Below are 18,678 nucleotides of genomic sequence, written 5' to 3'. Positions count from 1 at the left end.
GCCACTGATTATGTAGCCCTAAAGGAATCAGTGGTTCTGCAGTATAAGTGCTTCCTATATTTGCTTATCATAGTCTTTCCCCAGCTGTTATGAAATGGTGATTGGGATGCTTTTATTTAGATACACATGCAAGATGAACCGGGCGCAACATCTGGGGGTTAGGGTTAGGGGGCACAAATCCATGGGTTAGGGGGCACAAATTACTTGCCTTGCCCCGGGTGCTGACAACCCACGCTACGCCACTGCTCTGATACACCTATTCCCTTCTCCCTTTATATCTGTGGTCAGAGAAGATGCCTTTACCTTGACTGTGGGTCTAGGGTGACACCATTTCTGTAAAACTACTTTAATTTTTTAATTTTGTTGATGACTTGTAAACAGCTAACGACTCCCAGATGTGCAATCTAAACTCAGCACATATTTGAGAGGAGAAGCAACCTGTATTTAGTGCTTAGTGGACATTAATCTGCTTCGCATCCCCTAGATTTAGATTTATTCCTGTTTATTCAGTAACCAGACTGGGCTCCAATGATCATTGGCTTGTAATATGTGAAGAATTTAGGTCAGAGGATTTTCCAGCATTATACTCTTAAGAATATCAATGTAAGTGGGATAATAATTGATGGACGGGAATGCAATCCCTGTCTGAGTATACTGAACAGAGTTTCTGTGGCTCTTGCACGGGGCCTGCGCTCACTGCCCGACGCTAAAATCATACACAGTAAGCCTGCAACTTACACGAGGGTTACGTTCCGGAGACCACACCTCAAGCAAAAATAGCATGTAGATGCAATGGTGGATGGGATTGCCGAAGTCTCTCTCTCCTCCCCCCCCCGAATCCCACCCCCTTTTAAGTATTTTTGCCATGCACGTTCAGCTGAATGCACACAATGAAATGCATTTAGATTGCGATCTAACAGTTCACACATAGGTGGGAGTAAGTTCCTCTGATCCCAGTGGGAACTTATTTATAGTAGGCATGCATAGAATATTGCTCATAAGTTCTTGTCTGGATCTTTGATGTTTAATAAGCTTAGTCCATCATGTTGTTTTTATGTGTTAGAATATGAAAGTCCATTTCCAGTGATCAAGAGCTGTTGCTTATTCTGACTTGACCAGGGAGCACTAGCCAGTATTTCTCAGTTTTTGTCCCTTTTCTCATTTTTCTAAAACCATTTTTTCTTGCACAAGTGCATGTTCAAGTTGCCCATATGAGATTCCACCTAAACTGCCTGTCAACCTCCTGTTTCAGGTTGTAATATATGAATGGGCCTGCTGGTTTTTAAATGATTCAAAGTTAATAACTGGGAGCTTTGTCAGTTCATTTTGAGGGAGGATGTATAATACCTCTGCCTATCAGAAAGTATGTGTTTGACTGCTGATCTTGTCATTGGTTGTGTTTATGCTATTTTTAGCGAGGTGGTGTTGGGTGTGAATTTGTTGGCTGCCTTGGAATGAGATCTGAAAAATGAGTGGTAGGCTCTCTACCCTTGGTCCTCAGTAACTGGAAGCGGCAAACATAAATATTTCCCGAAAACAGTTTGGGAATAACTCACTTTATACTGAGCTCTGTTATAACTGCAATTAGATCCTGTGGTACCATTATAAGCACTATGGAGACAGATCATTCCCTCACTAACCCTGGAGCATCCAAATCCCTATATCCTTGAGCCCCCAAATTATCTCCACTAACTAACCCACCTTGGAGCTGCCAAAAATGATTCTTGCAGCTGCTTACCTGGTTCTTGTTTGGAGACTGGATTGAATGAGAGACATCTTTCTCCTGGAGTATTGTTGTAACAGCAGCCCAAAGGTTGGTAGCCCTGGGAAATGTTATTTTCCCATGGCTACTCATGTTCAGAAAAAACAGGGGGAGGAAGTAGTTTAGCTGAAAAGAGATTTTGGGAGTCATAATGCTTGCCTTTTATTTAATGCAAGCATAACAAGTCCTTGTGTTTCATATTTCAAGCCAAGAAAGTACAGACTTTGACAACATGTCTAATAAGATCAGTTTAAATTAATAAATCTTGGCTAATGGAAACGGGAGGACATAGCCTCCATGTTTACCTCATCTTTCGTTAAACCCAGTTCAACAATGGCCGTGAAGGATATTCTTATGGCACTTGTTTTAACACTGTTTCCCACTACTATTTATTTTGACGTTTGCTCCCTCCGTTCATTTAATGATATACTGGGATGAAATTACATTAGAAGTTGTGCTTGTGTTTCATGAAACAAAGAACTAACCATGCATTTCGCCATCATTTCCAGAGAGCAGCATTGACCTCCGATAAAGACCTGTACCTTGACAACAGCTCCATTGAAGAAGCATCAGGAGTCTATCCAATTGACGACGATGATTATACTTCGGGTTCAGGCTCAGGTAAAGCAATGTTGCATAATAATAAATGTGTTAGGACCGGACATGGCCTTTGTCCTACAGTTCCATTGTACAGCACACACTTCACATGCAAAATGTGCCAGGTTCAATCCCTGGCTTCTTAAGAATGAAATAAAATCAGGTAGCGAGCAATGGGAAGCAGAGTAGTCATTACTGGACTAGAAGAGTCTGACCATGTTCTCTTCCTGTGTTCCCTATGTTGGTCTCCACATGTTGGGTTGATACACTCAGGTCAGCTGATATGTGTGAAGCGGGCCCTTGATCAACAAGAACATGAAAAAACCTAATCTGAAAAAACCTAATCTGTAGAGTACAGAAAATTCAGTACAGTGGTACCTCTGGATATGAATGGGATCCGTTCCGGAGCCCCATTCGCATCCAGAAGCAAACGTAACTAGCAATGGCACATCTGCGCACACATGCGTCACTTTTCGCCACTTCTGCGCATGCGTGTGATGTCATTTTGAGCGTCTGTGCAAGCGGCGAAACGCTCTCCGTTACTTCCGGGTTGCTGTGGAGCGCAACTCGGAACGCGCTCAACCCGAAGCACATTCAACCCGAGGTATGACTGTACAGGCAGCTCCCAAATTATGCAGATGTTACGTTCCAAGGCACCATGCATTTAAGTGAAACTGTGTATATTTGAAACACCCTTGAAAAAGCCTTCAAATACCCCCTTCCGCCCCTTTTGGTGACTTTTTGGGTCACTTTTGGCTTCGGCGCAATGCACGTGTACACAATCACACATATATTGGATGTGCCTAAAACAGTCGTTGTTGACTACCTGCTGAATCTGTGATGCTGTTTATGATGAAGATTAGAATCCCCATGTTGTGTCTGTATCATTTAGTAGGATGACCTTGGTGACACGCTGCATTTAAAGGCCACGGAGAATGTTTGGGCAACAAAGAAGTAATTGTGGCTCAGATGACACCAATTTTTGCCACAAGCAAGAGCATTGCATCTCATTAGCATATATCAGTTAAAGAGTATTTTTTATGGAGAGCATAATGTTGTTGATGGGCTTGGGGGCGGGGCTACCTAGAGTGATGGAGATATTGAGTGTGTGGCAGGGAACAACAAACAGCTTTCAGTAGCTACCCTTTCCATGCTCCCTCCTGGATTGTGAAATTTCATGTGCATTTCTATAGTTATACAGTAATCCTGAACTTTTCTGAAGCTTCCTGTTGGTTGAATTGTGCATTTATGTTTTCCGGAGTTGAGATATCCAGTTTTAAACGCTGATATCCAGTTGGATTTATTACATGTAAATAAGGGATAAGACAAAAAATGGGATTTGGTTCTAGATTAGACACCGAGGAATTAAAAAAGTGGTTGCACCAGGCTGCTTGATTAATATAATTCTTTCCCCCTGCCCCAGTTGAATGTACTGAAGTAATGGAAAATTAAACTAAGGAAGCCAAATACTACCGAGCAAATCTCGATGAATTAAATCAGTTAGGTAGATAAAAGAAAATGTCACGAGTGTTTGGATTTCAGTGCAAAGTAGTTGCTACATAATCGGTCAGATAACTATCCGGTTCTTTTTACAGCTGAATAAATTACACAGTAAATGTTTAGGACCTTTTTGATTAGCCAGCTGCTGAATATGTAAGGGCTGGTCCCCACAAACACCAGATTACATTCTTAAACTGTTCCTGGGAGGGGGGGTGTCACATGCTTGAATGCTTTCCTATGACAACAAACCCTCCTGCAGATCAGGGACATGGAGAAATGTGGCTGGACAGTATGGCCCAGTATGGTCAATGGTCAAATCTGGAGGGCCATGGGTTCCCCTTCACTGCTGTAGATAGGAAACCAGCATGTTGTGAAGAGTTCAAGTCATCTTACAACAGGGTTGTTGTAAGGACAAAATGGTTGGGGTGAGGGGAGAACTATATGCTACCCTGGAGCTCCTTGGAGGAGAAGCGCCAATATTTATTTTACATTTTACTGCGATGTTGATTTTTTTTAGAAAAGTGTTTTTTTTTAAAAAAAAAGAGAAATGTAAACAATCTTTAGGGCAGCACACAAATATCGGCAATAAACTAGAGCAGAGTGTTTCCATTCATATTCTTCTTATACTTCAGGGGCTGAAGAAGAAGAAGAAGGCGATAACACGCCAATAGTGGTACCATCAAGAACTCTTCCAAAGATGCCACCAACTAGCGATGCTCCCAGAACTGAGAAAACCACGCTGAAAATGCAGACCAAGGTACCTACGCAAACAAAGGTGTGTGCAGGGGAGGAGCCTCTTGCTGGTTTTTAAAGCTGCCGTGATAATAATTTAACCTTAAATGCCATCTGATGTATGCTTTAAGAGGATTTACTAGGTTTAGTGCAAAGCTGTGGATTAACCATAAAGACAACTCCCTTGGATATCATATCAGTCTATTAGGAGAAACGCAGAGCTTTGGTCTTCTGTGCTGAAACGTGTGTACCCCTCCTCTATATCTGAGAATATATTGGATGCTACTCTCTCGTAGAAGGCGCCCGGTGCCCACAGTTTGGCAGGGTTCTTCCCCAGTGCTACATTTTCCTCCTTGAGCATCCTCAGGCTCCCCAATGTGTTAGTGCCTACAGCTCAAATGGGGAAGCTTGGTGACAAGTGTAGAATCCCCAGCCTTGCATTTTCTGCTGCTGTGCAAAGTAGCAAGGAGAAAGGGAGTGGGCAGGAGACTCTGTGCTTAAGCCTTGCTCTGCCCACTGCTTCCCCTCTTTTAACCCTTAACCCTATTCCAACCAGCTTCTCCCCCCCCCCCCGTTTTTTAGTGTGGAAGGGAGACAGGTGTGTAAGGAAAGCAAAGGTTAGGGTAGGGTTAAGTACTGCAAAGTTATGATTCTGAGTTTCATCATAAGAGATACTTTCGAAGGCCTGAAACTTGCAAAAAAAAAAAAACCATAGTGGAGAGTTTTCAGTAACTACCAAAGAGTAGGGCAAGCTGCTGTAGTTTCCTGCATCCGGGGCACCCAGTTAGCATCACCGAGCAGTTGGCTATTCCTCTTATGGACCGTGAATCCTATCAGAATGTGATTGTTTCTTCCCTTACGAATTCTGACACTCAAAAGGGTTTTACACAGGGCAGCCAAAATATAAAATATCAAAAGGAACCGATGGCCGCTAAAAGCTTTGTTGTAGGGCTATTGGCACACTGGGCTTTGTACAGAGTTCCCTCGAATTAACAGTGGAAATGTTTTTGGGTGCGGCTTAAATTGTGGGGAATAGGCTCCTTGTTTTCAAATTATAGGAACAAGAGTATGGGAAGTTGCCTCTTACCAAGTTAGATCATTGGTCCACCTAGTTACAATATGCTGTCTACACCAACCTTATTTTCCAACTTGGTGTCCTCCAGCTGGGGCTGATAGGAGTTGTAGTCTAAAACAGCTGGATCACACTAACTGGCAGTGGCTCCTCAGGTTTGAGAGAGGGGACTTTCCAACCTTACCTGGAGATGTTTGGGATTGAACCTGGGACCTTTCGTATACAAAGAACATGGTCTTCCACTGAGCTACAGGCCACATTATGTTACACAGTTAAAGGATATTTAAACAATTAGACTACATTCATTGCACCATGTAGCAACAAATCTATTTGATTTTATTCTTATTTCATAAGCAAATCTATATAAGCACACATTGATTCGTAGGAGTTATTTTGAGAAAGGGGTCTGAGGCTTCTAGTTAGAAATTTAGGAGGCAAATTCTGCCCCCTCCCCCTTTCAGGTTCTCAAGAGAGTTGAGCTAAAGGTGTCAAGTGAGTAGGAAATGTATATATTACAGAATTTGAATGCATAAAGGGTAATGGTTTCTGTTACTGCTGCTGCGGGTTGTTGTTCCTCCCTCTGAACTGACTCTGTGCCATCGTTTTCCCACATCTTGTGCTACAGTCACCTGAAGAGATTGATAAAAAGAGGATTCTCCAGCCTGACACTGAAAACAAAAACGCTAAGAACGAACCAGGTGAAGACACCGACGTATTCACCCAAAAACACTCAGAAAACCTTTTCCAGAGAACAGAAGTATTGGCAGGTGGGTGCCATATGTTCATAAGCTGCAGAATAAGGAGCTTCCTGCTCTAGTTTGAAGCCAAGGTATTCACTGTCTCTGCAGCTACTCACATAGCTGTTAGGAGTATTGGAGGACTGTTGCTTTGAGCACTTCCTTCCCACCCTGCGGTATGATGCAATCTCCCCACTATTTTTCTCTTTTGCTTTTTTTTAAATAATTTTTTTATTAGTTTTCCAACACAAATAAAGAACAAAACAATACACACACAAAAACAGACCCAAAACATATAAACATGTATAATTTCAAAAAACTTATTTTCATAACCTTACTTCTCGGACTTCCCCTTACCTCCCCTTTTCTGCATCTCTGTTTTAAAAATTTTTCAGCAACTCTTCACACCAATTAATTAATTGCTTATTTTCTCTTATTTCTTCTAACCCTTAATCGGTTACAGCTGCAATTCTATATTTTCCTTTCCCTTGACATTTTAGCATTCATCAATTTTACAACAGTTTTTCAGATATACTTTAAATTTCATCCAATCTTCTTCCACCGTCTCTTTTTCTTGGTCACGGATTCTGCTGGTCATCTCCGCTAGTCCCATGTAGTCAGTCACCTTTGTCTGCCATTCTTCCAGTGTGGGTTATTTTTCTCTTTTGCAACCCAGGAACTGTTTCCATTTTATTGCTCTTTTCCTCTCAATACCTTGCTGCCCTTTCCTTAGCATCTCAATAATGTTTACACCAGGACATTCACCTCCTCCTCAAGGGATGAAAGAAAAAACAAATCTCTTTCACCTGATGGGGTTTTTTTGCAAAGGGGATGGGGCTGCTAGAAGCATTTGAGCTTTGCGAATTCGGATACAAACGAACCCTAACCTGCACCTCACACAGACAAATGTGAGGATCTGAACACTGCCAGCCCTTTGGGTTTCACACTTCCTCAAATTTTGCAATGCAGTTTTTGGTTCAAAGCCTATAGAATTGTGTTTAATGGTGGCACGTGTTTTCAGATAATGTTCAGAAACGGGCATTTTGAGAGAATGTGTGTTGAAAATACATATTGAGCACCGTCCCTAGAACACCCCTTTCTTGGCCACTGGTGCACCAGTGGAGGGGAAATGGCCGCAGTCCTTTCCACAAGTGGTGGATCTCCCTCCCAGATGGTGGGCCTCTGAGCTACTCTCTCTGGGACCAGAGAGTTGCACCCTTCATGCCTTGCTTGTCTAGTTTGACTCCAGGGCTGCAATTCACACATGCTAAGAAGCAAATCCTTTCGCATTTTGCAGCCAAGTAAATATATTTTGGGCTGGGCTTGTCAAGCCTTCAGGAACATTTTAGAACGTCCCTTCCAGAACCTTAACAGTTATTCGGCTATAAAATAATCTGGGTGGCTCTTAAGAACCTGGATGGGTTATAAACACGAATTACATATTTAAACTAAACTGAATTAAAATGTTACAATGGCAGTGCTCCAAGGAGCCATAGTTGGCAGTGCCAGAAGCAAAAGTAGGGGGAGCAACATTTTTGTTAACCCTTTGTACAGTAGAATGGTTTCTTCGCACACTTGCACACTCCTCCCTCTTCAGGCAAGCAAACTGCATCATTCAGGGATGCATTTCAGCCAAGCAGAACCCTCATGGAAACTGCAGAGCAGGACCAGTGAGGGGCGTGGCCTGGGAAGAGGAGGTGTGGCAAGGGTAGGAAACCTCTCCACTTGGTTCCCAGGCTTGAGACCTGTTGCTTTGAAATGCCATTTTGAAAGGTTGGGATACTCAGTAAATGATGGTGGTTGTTTTTTCTCTTGAGAGGGGACAACTTGGAGGCAATACACTGCTCCTGGTGAAACTGCTGTTCTTTTCCCTTCCATAGCTGTTATCGCCGGTGGAGTTATTGGTTTTCTCTTTGCAATCTTCCTTATCTTGCTTTTGGTATATCGCATGAGAAAGAAGGATGAAGGCAGCTACGACCTTGGAGAACGCAAACCATCCAGCGCCGCCTACCAGAAGGCACCTACTAAGGAGTTTTATGCATAAAACTCTTAACTTAAGTGTCTCTGTTTAAGAGATCACTGAACTTTTTAAATAAAGCTTTTTTTTTTTTTGCATAGAATAATGAAGAAACCTTTTTTTTTCATTAAAGAGCCTTTATGGCACCTTTATGATAAAAAAAATCCCATTGTATTTAAAACTTTTCATGTATTCCTTTTAAGAAAATGTAAAGTAAAATCTTAACATTTTGCAGTGTTCTGTGAATAACAGTGGCAAAACATTATTTTATACAGCCATTGATGTTCACTGAATCATTTAAAAACTTTATGCATAAATGAAAATGATTGTTTTTATCCTATGGTTCAATGAAAGTTGTTTAATTTTTGTCAGCATGTCTGATTGATCTTACAAGTTAGTTTTTATTTCATTAATTTATCTGTTTCCAAAAAAATAAATAAAAATAAAATGCCTTTTTGTAGTTGTCATGGTGCAATTTGTCTTCGGATAACTCAGATAATGGTAACTCTTAGTGTAAATGTATTTTTTCAGCTATGTAAACTTTAACCTCCACTTTGTATAAATTTTAGTGTCAGAAAATCCATTTTACACCTTGCTTTGTTTCTCAGTGTTCCTGTAGCTTCATTGAAACTTACAGCAGCAAATTAATGTGTAAAATTGGACTATTACTGCAAACGATGTAGTCGTACCCGTACAAAAACAAATCTTCTTTATGGGAGATTTTGCAGTAAGCTACTGACAAGCCTATACAAACCCAAAGACTCTTAACAGTATTCCAAGATGTTGCTGCAAATTTCTATGGCCACTGTTGGTTAATTTTTTGCAATTTGAAGGTACGAGTAGGAATTGAAAAAGAATCCTTTTTTTTAATTGTTCTTTAAAAAATGCATTTAAGTTGTAAACGTCTTTTAAAGCCTTTGAAGTGCCTATGATTCTATGTAACTTGTTGCAGACTGGTGTTAATGAGTATATAACAGTAAAGAGAGAGAGAGAGAGAGAAAAGAAAATGTTGGTATTTTATAAGCACAGACAATTCTAATGGTAACTTTTGTAGTCTTACATGGATAGACATAAATTGTAATTTGGGAACATAAACACTACTGAATAAATCATGTGGCCTAATACTGAAATATTTCATTGTGGACTTTATTTTGTTCTCTTTCGTATAATGGCGACTTCATGCGCCATGCTACTAATTGCATCTGTTATATGATAAAAGGATATGTTGGAAACAAAGGTCCCCAAAGGTTGCTAACAAGAGTTTCACGGGAGAAATAGCTCTGTTTATAGCCTCATTAAAATGAAAATGTACCTGCAGTTGTTAATTTTTTTCACATTGGTGAAATGTTAAGTGCTAATCAATATGGGCTACTTCTTTAGTGCTCAAATTCACATGAATATAAAGTTTCAGTTCTCCATGTGCTCAAATGATTCCTCCCATCCATGTCTTGCCCTTGAAATAAGCAATATGGATATGTTTGCGTGCCTTGAAAAGTAACAGAATTATTCCACATCATTATCTCTGTGGTGGGGGTTGAGAATAGCTGGCCAGAACTGTATGTTCAGCGGCCACCATTTCTCCAAAGAAAAGGATGCAAGGAGAGGGAAGAAATAGCAGGTGGGAAGGGGGATGTTTGCATCCTTCCTTTTCTACAAAGGTGAGTCAGGAAACTAGACCCTCTCCTTTTGCCTGCTGGTGCTTCCCTGGAAATCTGTGCAACCACACAACTCTTTGCATGGGAGAAGTGGCCTCCAGGCGCCTGAGTCCCACTGAATGTGCTTTGGACATCATGCCAAATGTGGTGCTGCAGAGACCACACAGAAGTGCCACGTCCTACACAGTCTGTATAAGATGGACAAGAACAAGGAGGCATGATAGGGCTTAGTGAAGGGACAGTAAGGATGAGGAACTTGTGGCCCTCCAGATGCTGGGCCCCAGCTCCCAACAGTCCCTACCCATCATGGCCAATGGTCAGGGCAGGTGGGAGGATGTTTTCCATCAATATCTAGAGGTCTACCCTGTCCCCAATTCCAGGGGTAGGGAGAAAGTTAACCTGCAGTAGATAGCACAGAACTGCTGAAGTTAATGTGCACCGAATAATGATGTTAGTCCTGATCATAGGTCTCAAATATGACAAGCTGGAATGGTGTTTGCTCTTTTTAAGGTGCAAAAATTATGTTTTGCATCCTATAGCAGAGAGACTGAATGCCGCAATAGCAAGGAGGAGCTTCAAAAACAGATTTAATAAGGAAGTGGAGCACTGCAGCCTTAAAAGCCAAGCGCTTTGAGGTTCATGTGGAAAGTGGGTGACCAAGCCAACATATAGACTAGGAGAAGATAAGGAGAAGAGGGTATGTCAAAGAGGCAAGAGGGTTTCATGAGACGCAAAGATCTGACAGAAGAGGGGAGGATGTAACCTGAATAAGGAAGTCCAGTGAAGAGAAGAGTGCAGTAATCTGGGCAAGAGAAAAAACCAAAGTACCACACACACACAAAACCCCCCTATCCTCTTTACAACTTGTACATTCAACGTAGGGCTTTGAGTCTCTCTGGATTGGCTTCTTTTGCTGGTACAGTGTGTAACAAATCATTGATGGAATAGAAGAGAAATGGTGTTCGATTTATGCAGGACCATCCACACATTGTTCTGCTTTATTAGTTGTTCTGCAATGCTTTCCTGTTATTAACACGTTGTATTTTGCATCTGGAGTGGAATTCTTGCTCTATAGCACAACAAAAGCAGGATAGGGAAAAACAACCCCAGGACATGGGTGGTCTGAAAAGTTGCAATGTTTTGACAGCAAGCCAAGGAACATTCCCTGGTTGGAAATGAAGTGGTATGTACAATCTCAACTTTCTGCAGTCCCAAGCAGTATTGGAAGCGTGATTGCGTAGAATCAGCTGGATACCGTCACGAGCGCAAATTACAATGGATGCACAACAGAAAGGGTGCATGGAGGGGCATGATGTCCCTTGGAAGGGTGTGATATTAGGAACTCGTGTGGCAGGAGATTAAATTTCATTTTACTTTGCATAATGGAGTAGCTAGTCCCATAAAATCTCACCATTTGGCCTAGCAAATAACACTACGCTTGGTTGTTTGCAAGAGACCGAGTGGCAGCCTTCCTGCTATAGAAAATTATTTAATAAGTTTCTTGAAAGCTAACTGAAATACTTTGCACGCTTCTTTTGATTTGCCACAAGCTGAGCCGCTTGAAAATGGTGTTCAGCAAGTGTTCATTAATTGCACAAAATGTAGTGAAGCGAAGCTCACGAAACAACAGCTGCTGGAAATAACGGCACCAAGATGAAATTTTGGCAAAAAGCCTTTGCTGCTACCCAAATGCCAACATTAAGTCTACTATACCCAAACATAGTTATTTCATTTGCATGGTCTGATGTAAAGTCTTCTGCATAATTCCAGGCTGTTTACAGGTTGAATAGGCCAAATATTAAATGGGGAGTATTGCACAGTCAGAACTAAAGCATCTACTTCTGCAATCTACCCCCACCACATTTGCAATGGGAGACGGGTAGACTGGATGAAGGGACAGCATCACTCTTCCTGTGCTGAACAGGTGAGCAGAATAGCCAATGGAAACCCCCCAAAATGAGGCATTTGGGGTGTGGGTGGGGAAGAGCTAAACCAATCTGGGATCTGCTGCCTCTCTGACTGGCATGTGGAGCAGAACTGTGGATGCAGAAATGGCCCCAACAGAAAGTGGCTGGGGTGCAAGGATAACGGTTGCATCCTAAATATTCAACCTCCTGTTTTGAATTTTCAACTTTTTAATACTTCAAATAATGCAAAAGATGTCTTTTCCCAGTATGGACTATGCTTCTAAAGGCAATTTTACTGGAATGAATCTTCCCTGTGAGTTGGATCCAAAAGTGCCTTGTGCAAGCAGAGGGGTGATTCCTCTGGGCCCCATTCCATACCATTCCAGGAGTTCCACTGACCCATCAGCAGATTTTCAGAGTCAGAGGAAGGCATGCAGTGCTTCTCTAAAGCCAACCCTACATGCTTCCTACAGGCCAAGTTTTGTTGTCATGGTGAAGAATTTTATACTCTTGATCTTCAGTCTGCTTACTAGTAGACGCTTCACAACTCTGCTGCTAAAATACATATACAGTGGTACCTCTGGTTAAGTACTTAATTCGTTCCGGAGGTCTGTTCTTAACCTGAAACTGTTCTTAACCTGAAGCACCACTTTAGCTAATGGGGCCACCTGCTGCCGCTGCACCGCCAGAGCACGATTTCTGTTCTCATCCTGAAGCAAAGTTCTTAACCTGAAGCACTATTTCTGGGTTAGCGGAGTCTGTAACCTGAAGTGTATGTAACCTGAAGCGTATGTAACCTGAGGTACCACTGTAATTCCGGATCCAGAGAACTCTCTCATTTTGGTTCAATACTGTATCTGAAACGATGCATGAGGGGAAATACTCCTTTGTGTGCTCCGTAAGTGATTCTTTGTAAGTGGGAGTGCCTTTGTTAAGTTACTCAAGCCATTGTATAGATTAACTCAATAAATAAATTTAAATGGCAATAGTATGCCATAGAAAGGGCCCTACCCTGGATGAGGACTCTTGTCTATTAAATTTAGATCCCCCTTGTTCTCTTTTTACATGCCCAAGGCAGCAAACAGGATGAAAACAAAGAATATTAAGATAAAAGCACATCAATAAAAACAGTGAAAGCCATCAGCACCGCATCACACTTTCTTGTCCCAGTGAAGACAGCAGGATAGCAAAGAAACACAGAGTGTGGGGTCTCCACTGTACTGAGTGATACAATAGTCTTGTCTGGATTCAGTTTCAGGAAATTCTCTTGGATCTTGGGCCAAGCTGTGACTTTGAGTCAGAAGAAAGGACAAAACATGGTTGCCTTCTGTTCTTCCCACCCATCTTGCAGTGTAGTCATTGTTTTGTACTGGATTCAAGTAAGCTGACTGAAGCTGAATCAAGTGACAATTAAAATGATGATGAACCCACTGAATCTTTCAGGGAGCATGGATTAATTATTGTTCTTGCCAAAATGACAACAACTTAACTTTCCAAGTATAATTCTTGGTAGGCTTAAATTAATATTTAACCATTCTGCTCCTGTTGCTTATTACTCTCAAATTCGTTGCAGAGCTACGTAATTTAATAGAAAGTGGGTGGGCGATACAATAAAAGAACAAAGTACAGTTAAATTGAGGCAGTTTCCTGCGATGCAGAAAAACATATTGTTGGATGGTTTTTAGATAGTAACACATATTGAACACGCCTTTCAGTGGACTGCTTGGTCATTTTTACATTGTATTTTTACAAAACAAGTTTTATTACTTTCTGTGGTAGACACTATATTTTCTTACACATATGCTTCCAAATCCATGTCGTGCTCACCTTTTGAATAATGTGGACAGTTCCAATTGCTCGTTCTCAAAAAGGATATTGTAAAGCTGGGGAAAGTTGCAGGAAAAGGGGAAAGAAAATGATCAGGGGGCTGGAACAATTCCTCTGTGGGGAAAAGCTATAAATAAAACCTTTGAAGGTTTTTATTTTAGCTGAAAAGATGACTAAAGCAGGGGGTTATAATAGGTTATACCATTATGCATGTTGTGAAGATTTTCTTTCTTTCTTGTCAGTCACAATACCAGATCTCAGGTCATCCAATCAATCAGATTGCAAACCAATTCAGGACAGACAAAATAAATAAATAAATAAATAAATAAATAAATAAATAAATAAATAAATAAATATTAAAAAATTGTCCAGTAGCACCGAGACCAACTAAGTTTGTTCTGGGTATAAGCTTTCTTTCTTCAGACAAAAGAAAGTACAGTGGTACCTCGGGTTACAGACGCTTCAGGTTACAGACTCTGCTAACCCAGAAATAGTACCTCAGGTTAAGAACTTTGCTTCAGGATGAGAACAGAAATTGCGCGGTGGCAGTGCAACAGCAGCGGGAGGCCCCATTAGCTAAAGTGGTACCTCAGGTTAAGAACAGTTTCAGGTTAAGAACGGACCTCCAGAACGAATTAAGTTCTTAACGCGAGGTACCACTGAAATTCTTCACCAAACAACTAAGCTATGGACAGGGTTGGCCCAAACATTTTGGCAGCTGAGGCGAACCACAAAATGGCGTGAGGAGTGAAGATCTACCTCAGGAACACTGGTGGGAAGAGAGCAGCAGCACCTCCTATTCGCTAGGAGGAGGTGGCAGCTCTGGCATTTGTTAGTTGCTTTATGCAGAAAGCTCTCAAAGCAACTTAGCAAGATAAACTAGATAAACTTCAATATACCTACCTCTACTATAGCTTCTTAGGAGTTGGTAGCCATTTCCCCTGTTGGAACGGTACATACTTGTTAATTTGGACCATGATCTTGTCATAAATTCTTAGCAAAACACTTTCCATTGAAAATGTCAATATCTTTCTTACAGAAACTTACTTTTCAGTATAAACAGACTTTTTTTTTTAAAAAAGTATCTATTTATGCATGAGTTATTAAGACCATAGGGATAGGGTTAGAAAAATACTCCTGTCAAATCGAAGTAACCAGCCCAAGAAGACGTTATCCATTCTGTTGTGTGCATGTGAGTAGGAGTGAGAAGAGCAATCATTATCTAGACTTTTTAATGACTCAAATTGGAAACTATTTTTCATGGGAGATCTCGTGGATCTGGTGTGAGAAATCGGCAACATTGAACAGCAAAACACTACATACATTTGGTCACAGTTTAAGGAATCAAAGTTACCATATAACTGCCATTAGCATTAAAAAGAACAGGCCGAGCTTTTCCACAAGCTTCCTTCAGCTTATAACTGTGACTCTGGAAATTGTCACTTCCATTTTTCAAGGAACCACAGCTTGCAATGTTGTCCAAACCCTGCCTGTTGCGAAAAACATACGGTGCAAATTATATATTTATATAAAAGTCTAGTGATTAACAGATGCCTCTCTTCTCTTGGCAGATCATATCTCTCAATCCAGATGGAAACTAAGGACATCTGGATGGTGAAAGAAGGACAGTAACTTGTTAAACTATTCCCTTCAGGAACTATTTACTTACTGGTACTGGGCATGTGTTTAGCATCATCCATGCCCTAACTGTGCATGCCCTAGAGTTTCCATAACCTTTCCTTCAGTTCTTTCTTTTCTGGAGACAAGAGTGATTCAGCCTTATACTGTGTTTTAGGGAGATTGCATGTAGCTTGATCCAATGCTATTTTGTTCCTAAAGGGAATAAAATCCAGGGAATCTAGGTTGAATTGGGCAAGCTTCTCTAGAATGGTAATTCACAAGGTACTGGCGTACTAGGTCAGGTAACTTTATAGTGTAGCCTGACATTAAATATCTTAATTAAAAAAATCAACAGCACACTCTTTATATCTGCCTACTTTCAACCGTTACTTTAATATGATGCATTTTCAATAACAGAATCCCACACAGCCTTCAGGTTTTAAAACAATACAATGAACAAAGTCCCAACACCATCTCTGTAAACTGACTAATAACAATATTTCATTGTTATCTTAAAATTCGGAATGCAAAAATCTGGAGTGAAGTTTGGCCAGATAAAATCATTAAAAATCATTTTGTGTGTGTAATATGGTCCCTGGATTCATGGGCAAAAAACAGTGCGTTAGAACAGATACAGGATGGATTCAGTTCAGAAGAGTCAATTTGGTTTAACCGCTATAAAAGGTCATCCCAGTTTATTGGGAAATTGGTTAGTTGTAGCTTTTTTGTCCCAGTTGTGCAGTTGTGATATTTGCTGCTGCCAGGAAGAAAATCTGGAAATCCTTTCCTGGATTTCCTTTACTGAGTAAAGCCATTGCACAACACATCTTCTCTTCATGAGAGACTTGTTCCCACAATGAATCCTCTGACAGGATTCCCATGACATCAGATTCCTGAAGAGTAGCCTTGTGAGCTGCAAAAATGCATAAAGTGATGCTGCACGTCAGAATTTAGCAGATTTATTGCAGCAGGAGAGTTCAGAGGTAACACGAGTAGGAGGTGGTGCACAAAACCTAAGTTTGGATTCTGTTTGCGTTTGACAGCAAGCCTGCCCAATTCAATATGCAAAATGAAACACCCTAGAAATTCACACTTCTCTTAATTTTGCAAGGTAGTTCTCTCCCTACATATGTAGTATCCATGGCTGAAGTATCTTTGACAGATGCCCACTCAACCTCTGCTCAAAAACCTCCGATGAATCTTCATCCCTGCCTTGTTGCTGATGTAGATCTTTACTTCCCCTTCTTGGCAGGGAGGGGACAACCTTACTGTGGTTTGCCTCAGATGCCAAAGTATTTTGGTCCAGCCCTGGTTTGGTCCCCCAGATGGAAGCAGAGGATAGGTTATTATGCAGAGGATGGAAGCAGAGGATAGGTTATGGACTCTCCTTGCTCCAGCAAGTGGCTGAGAGGATGAGGCTTTCAGTTTTACTGTTGTTTTGAAAACAAAACGATCCAGGGGATGGAGAAATTAGGAAAGGTTACAACATTTGGGACCTCTTGGTTTAGAAAACAAGGCAAGTAATGGGAGACATGACAAAGGTGTCTAAAGTTATACACGGTGTAGAGAAAAGAGAAAAGTTCTTCTCCTTCTCTCAAAATATTTGGGACATCGACTTGGCCACCAACCTGGATGGTTTCAAAAGAGGATTAGACAAATCCAAGGAGGATAAAACCATCAGTGTCTGCTAGTTACAATGGCAATGTTTTGATCCCAGCATCAATAGTAGTAGTAATAATAATAATAATTTATTATTTATACCCCGCCCATCTGGCTGAATTTCCCCAGCCACTCTGGGTGGCTCCCAATCAAATGTTAAAAACAGTACAGCATTAAATATTAAAAACTTCCCTGAACGGGGCTGCTTTCAGATGTCTTTTAAAGATAAGATAGCTGCTTATTTCCTTCACATCTGAAGGGAGGGTGTTCCACAGGGTGGGCGCCACTACTGAGAAGACCCTCTGTCTGGTTCCCTGTAACCTCATTTCTTGCAATGAGGGAACTGCCAGAAGGCCCTCGGCGCTGGATCTTAGTGTCCGGGCTGAACGATGGGGGTGGAGACACTCCTTCAGGTATACACGACTGAGGCCGTTTAGGGCTTTAAAGGTCAGCACCAACACTTTGAATTGTGCTCGGAAACGTACTGGGAGCCAATGCAGATCTCTCAGGACTGGTGTTATGTGGTCCTGGCGGTCAGTCCCAGTCACCAGTCTAAGAGCTGCCGCATTCTGGATTAATTGTAGTTTCCGGGTTACCTTCAAAGGTAGCCCCACACAGAGCGCATTGCAGTAATCCAAGCGGGAGATAACCAAAGCATGCACCACTCTGGCGAGACAGTCCGCGGGGAGGTAGGGTCTCAGCCTGCGTACCAGATGGCGCTGGTAGACGGCCGCCCTGTACACAGAATTAACCTGCGCCTCCAAGAGACTGTATGGCTCTGAATATCACTTACAGTGAATCACAGGGGGGAAGAGCGCTGTTGGGCTCATGTCCTGCTTGTGGACTTCCCATAGGCATCTGATTTGCCTCTGTGAGAACAGGATGCTGGACTAAATGGGTCATTGGACTGATCCACCAGGCTCTTCTAACGTTCTCATTAGCATAGAGAAAGAGTAGTTTACTAATCCATGGCTGTCATTTAACCCTTACACAAAATGGGTTAATAGGGCTCTTTGTATTTTTGCACTCTCCTTGGGAGTTGTGGCTATGGGGCTGTCAAGATGCGCTTCAAAATTTACCACTCTAACACTGGTCCAACTACATTGTCTAAAGGAATGACTAGCGCTGAATGCGTTTATCTTCTGCATTTTCAACAAAATGGTTCTTCTATCACCTTTTTCTTGGAGGAACATCACCGGCCAAAGAACTCATTAGTTGAGGCTGTTGACTGCACACTGCTCCAATACTTGCAGCACGGGCGAGTTCCCAACTGGAATTCTGAATGACGGCTTGGGCTTTCCTGACACAAATGCCTTCTCAAATGTTCATAGCATGCTACAGCTTCAATACTCTAAAGAACCATGGAACTGTCAAGTACAAGAGAGAATAGCACAACTGTGTGGCATAGATTGTTCTTGGCAGCTGGTCTGCAGCTGTAGAATTTATTCCTGAAACCTATCACTGTGATATCTGAACATCTGGTGATTCTCCCTCATCGCTCCCTTGCCCCTAAAACCCAGCAAACATCACATCGCTTAAGCTATCTCATATGTCTTAAGTTCCTCTTCCTTCCTGCCTCTGTGGAGGTTTTCA

The 18,678-nt window shown here is 41.6% G+C and overlaps 1 protein-coding gene across 2 annotated transcripts in view; it reads left to right on the top strand.

The window, feature by feature from the left end:
• SDC2 (syndecan 2) overlaps positions 1-9,547 on the top strand; it is a 65,237-nt gene extending 55,690 nt beyond the window's left edge. Inside the window, exons 2-5 of one of the 2 annotated variants that reach the window (XM_081919891.1) lie at positions 2,272-2,383; positions 4,492-4,634; positions 6,289-6,430; positions 8,281-9,547. In XM_081919891.1, the coding sequence (XP_081776017.1) occupies positions 2,272-2,383; positions 4,492-4,634; positions 6,289-6,430; positions 8,281-8,444 (561 nt within the window). In that variant the 3' untranslated portion in view covers positions 8,445-9,547. The remainder of the gene's footprint in view (positions 1-2,271; positions 2,384-4,491; positions 4,635-6,288; positions 6,431-8,280) is intronic. The other variant, XM_081919890.1, reaches the window with a different exon arrangement.
• Positions 9,548-18,678: the final 9,131 nt, after the last annotated feature.

The sequence above is a fragment of the Podarcis melisellensis genome (assembly GCF_964234715.1).
Source record: "Podarcis melisellensis genome assembly, chromosome: 7".
Lineage (NCBI taxonomy): Eukaryota > Metazoa > Chordata > Lepidosauria > Squamata > Lacertidae > Podarcis > Podarcis melisellensis.
The sequence above is the reverse complement of the archived record's forward strand: the minus strand, read 5'-3'. Positions and strand labels throughout refer to the sequence as shown.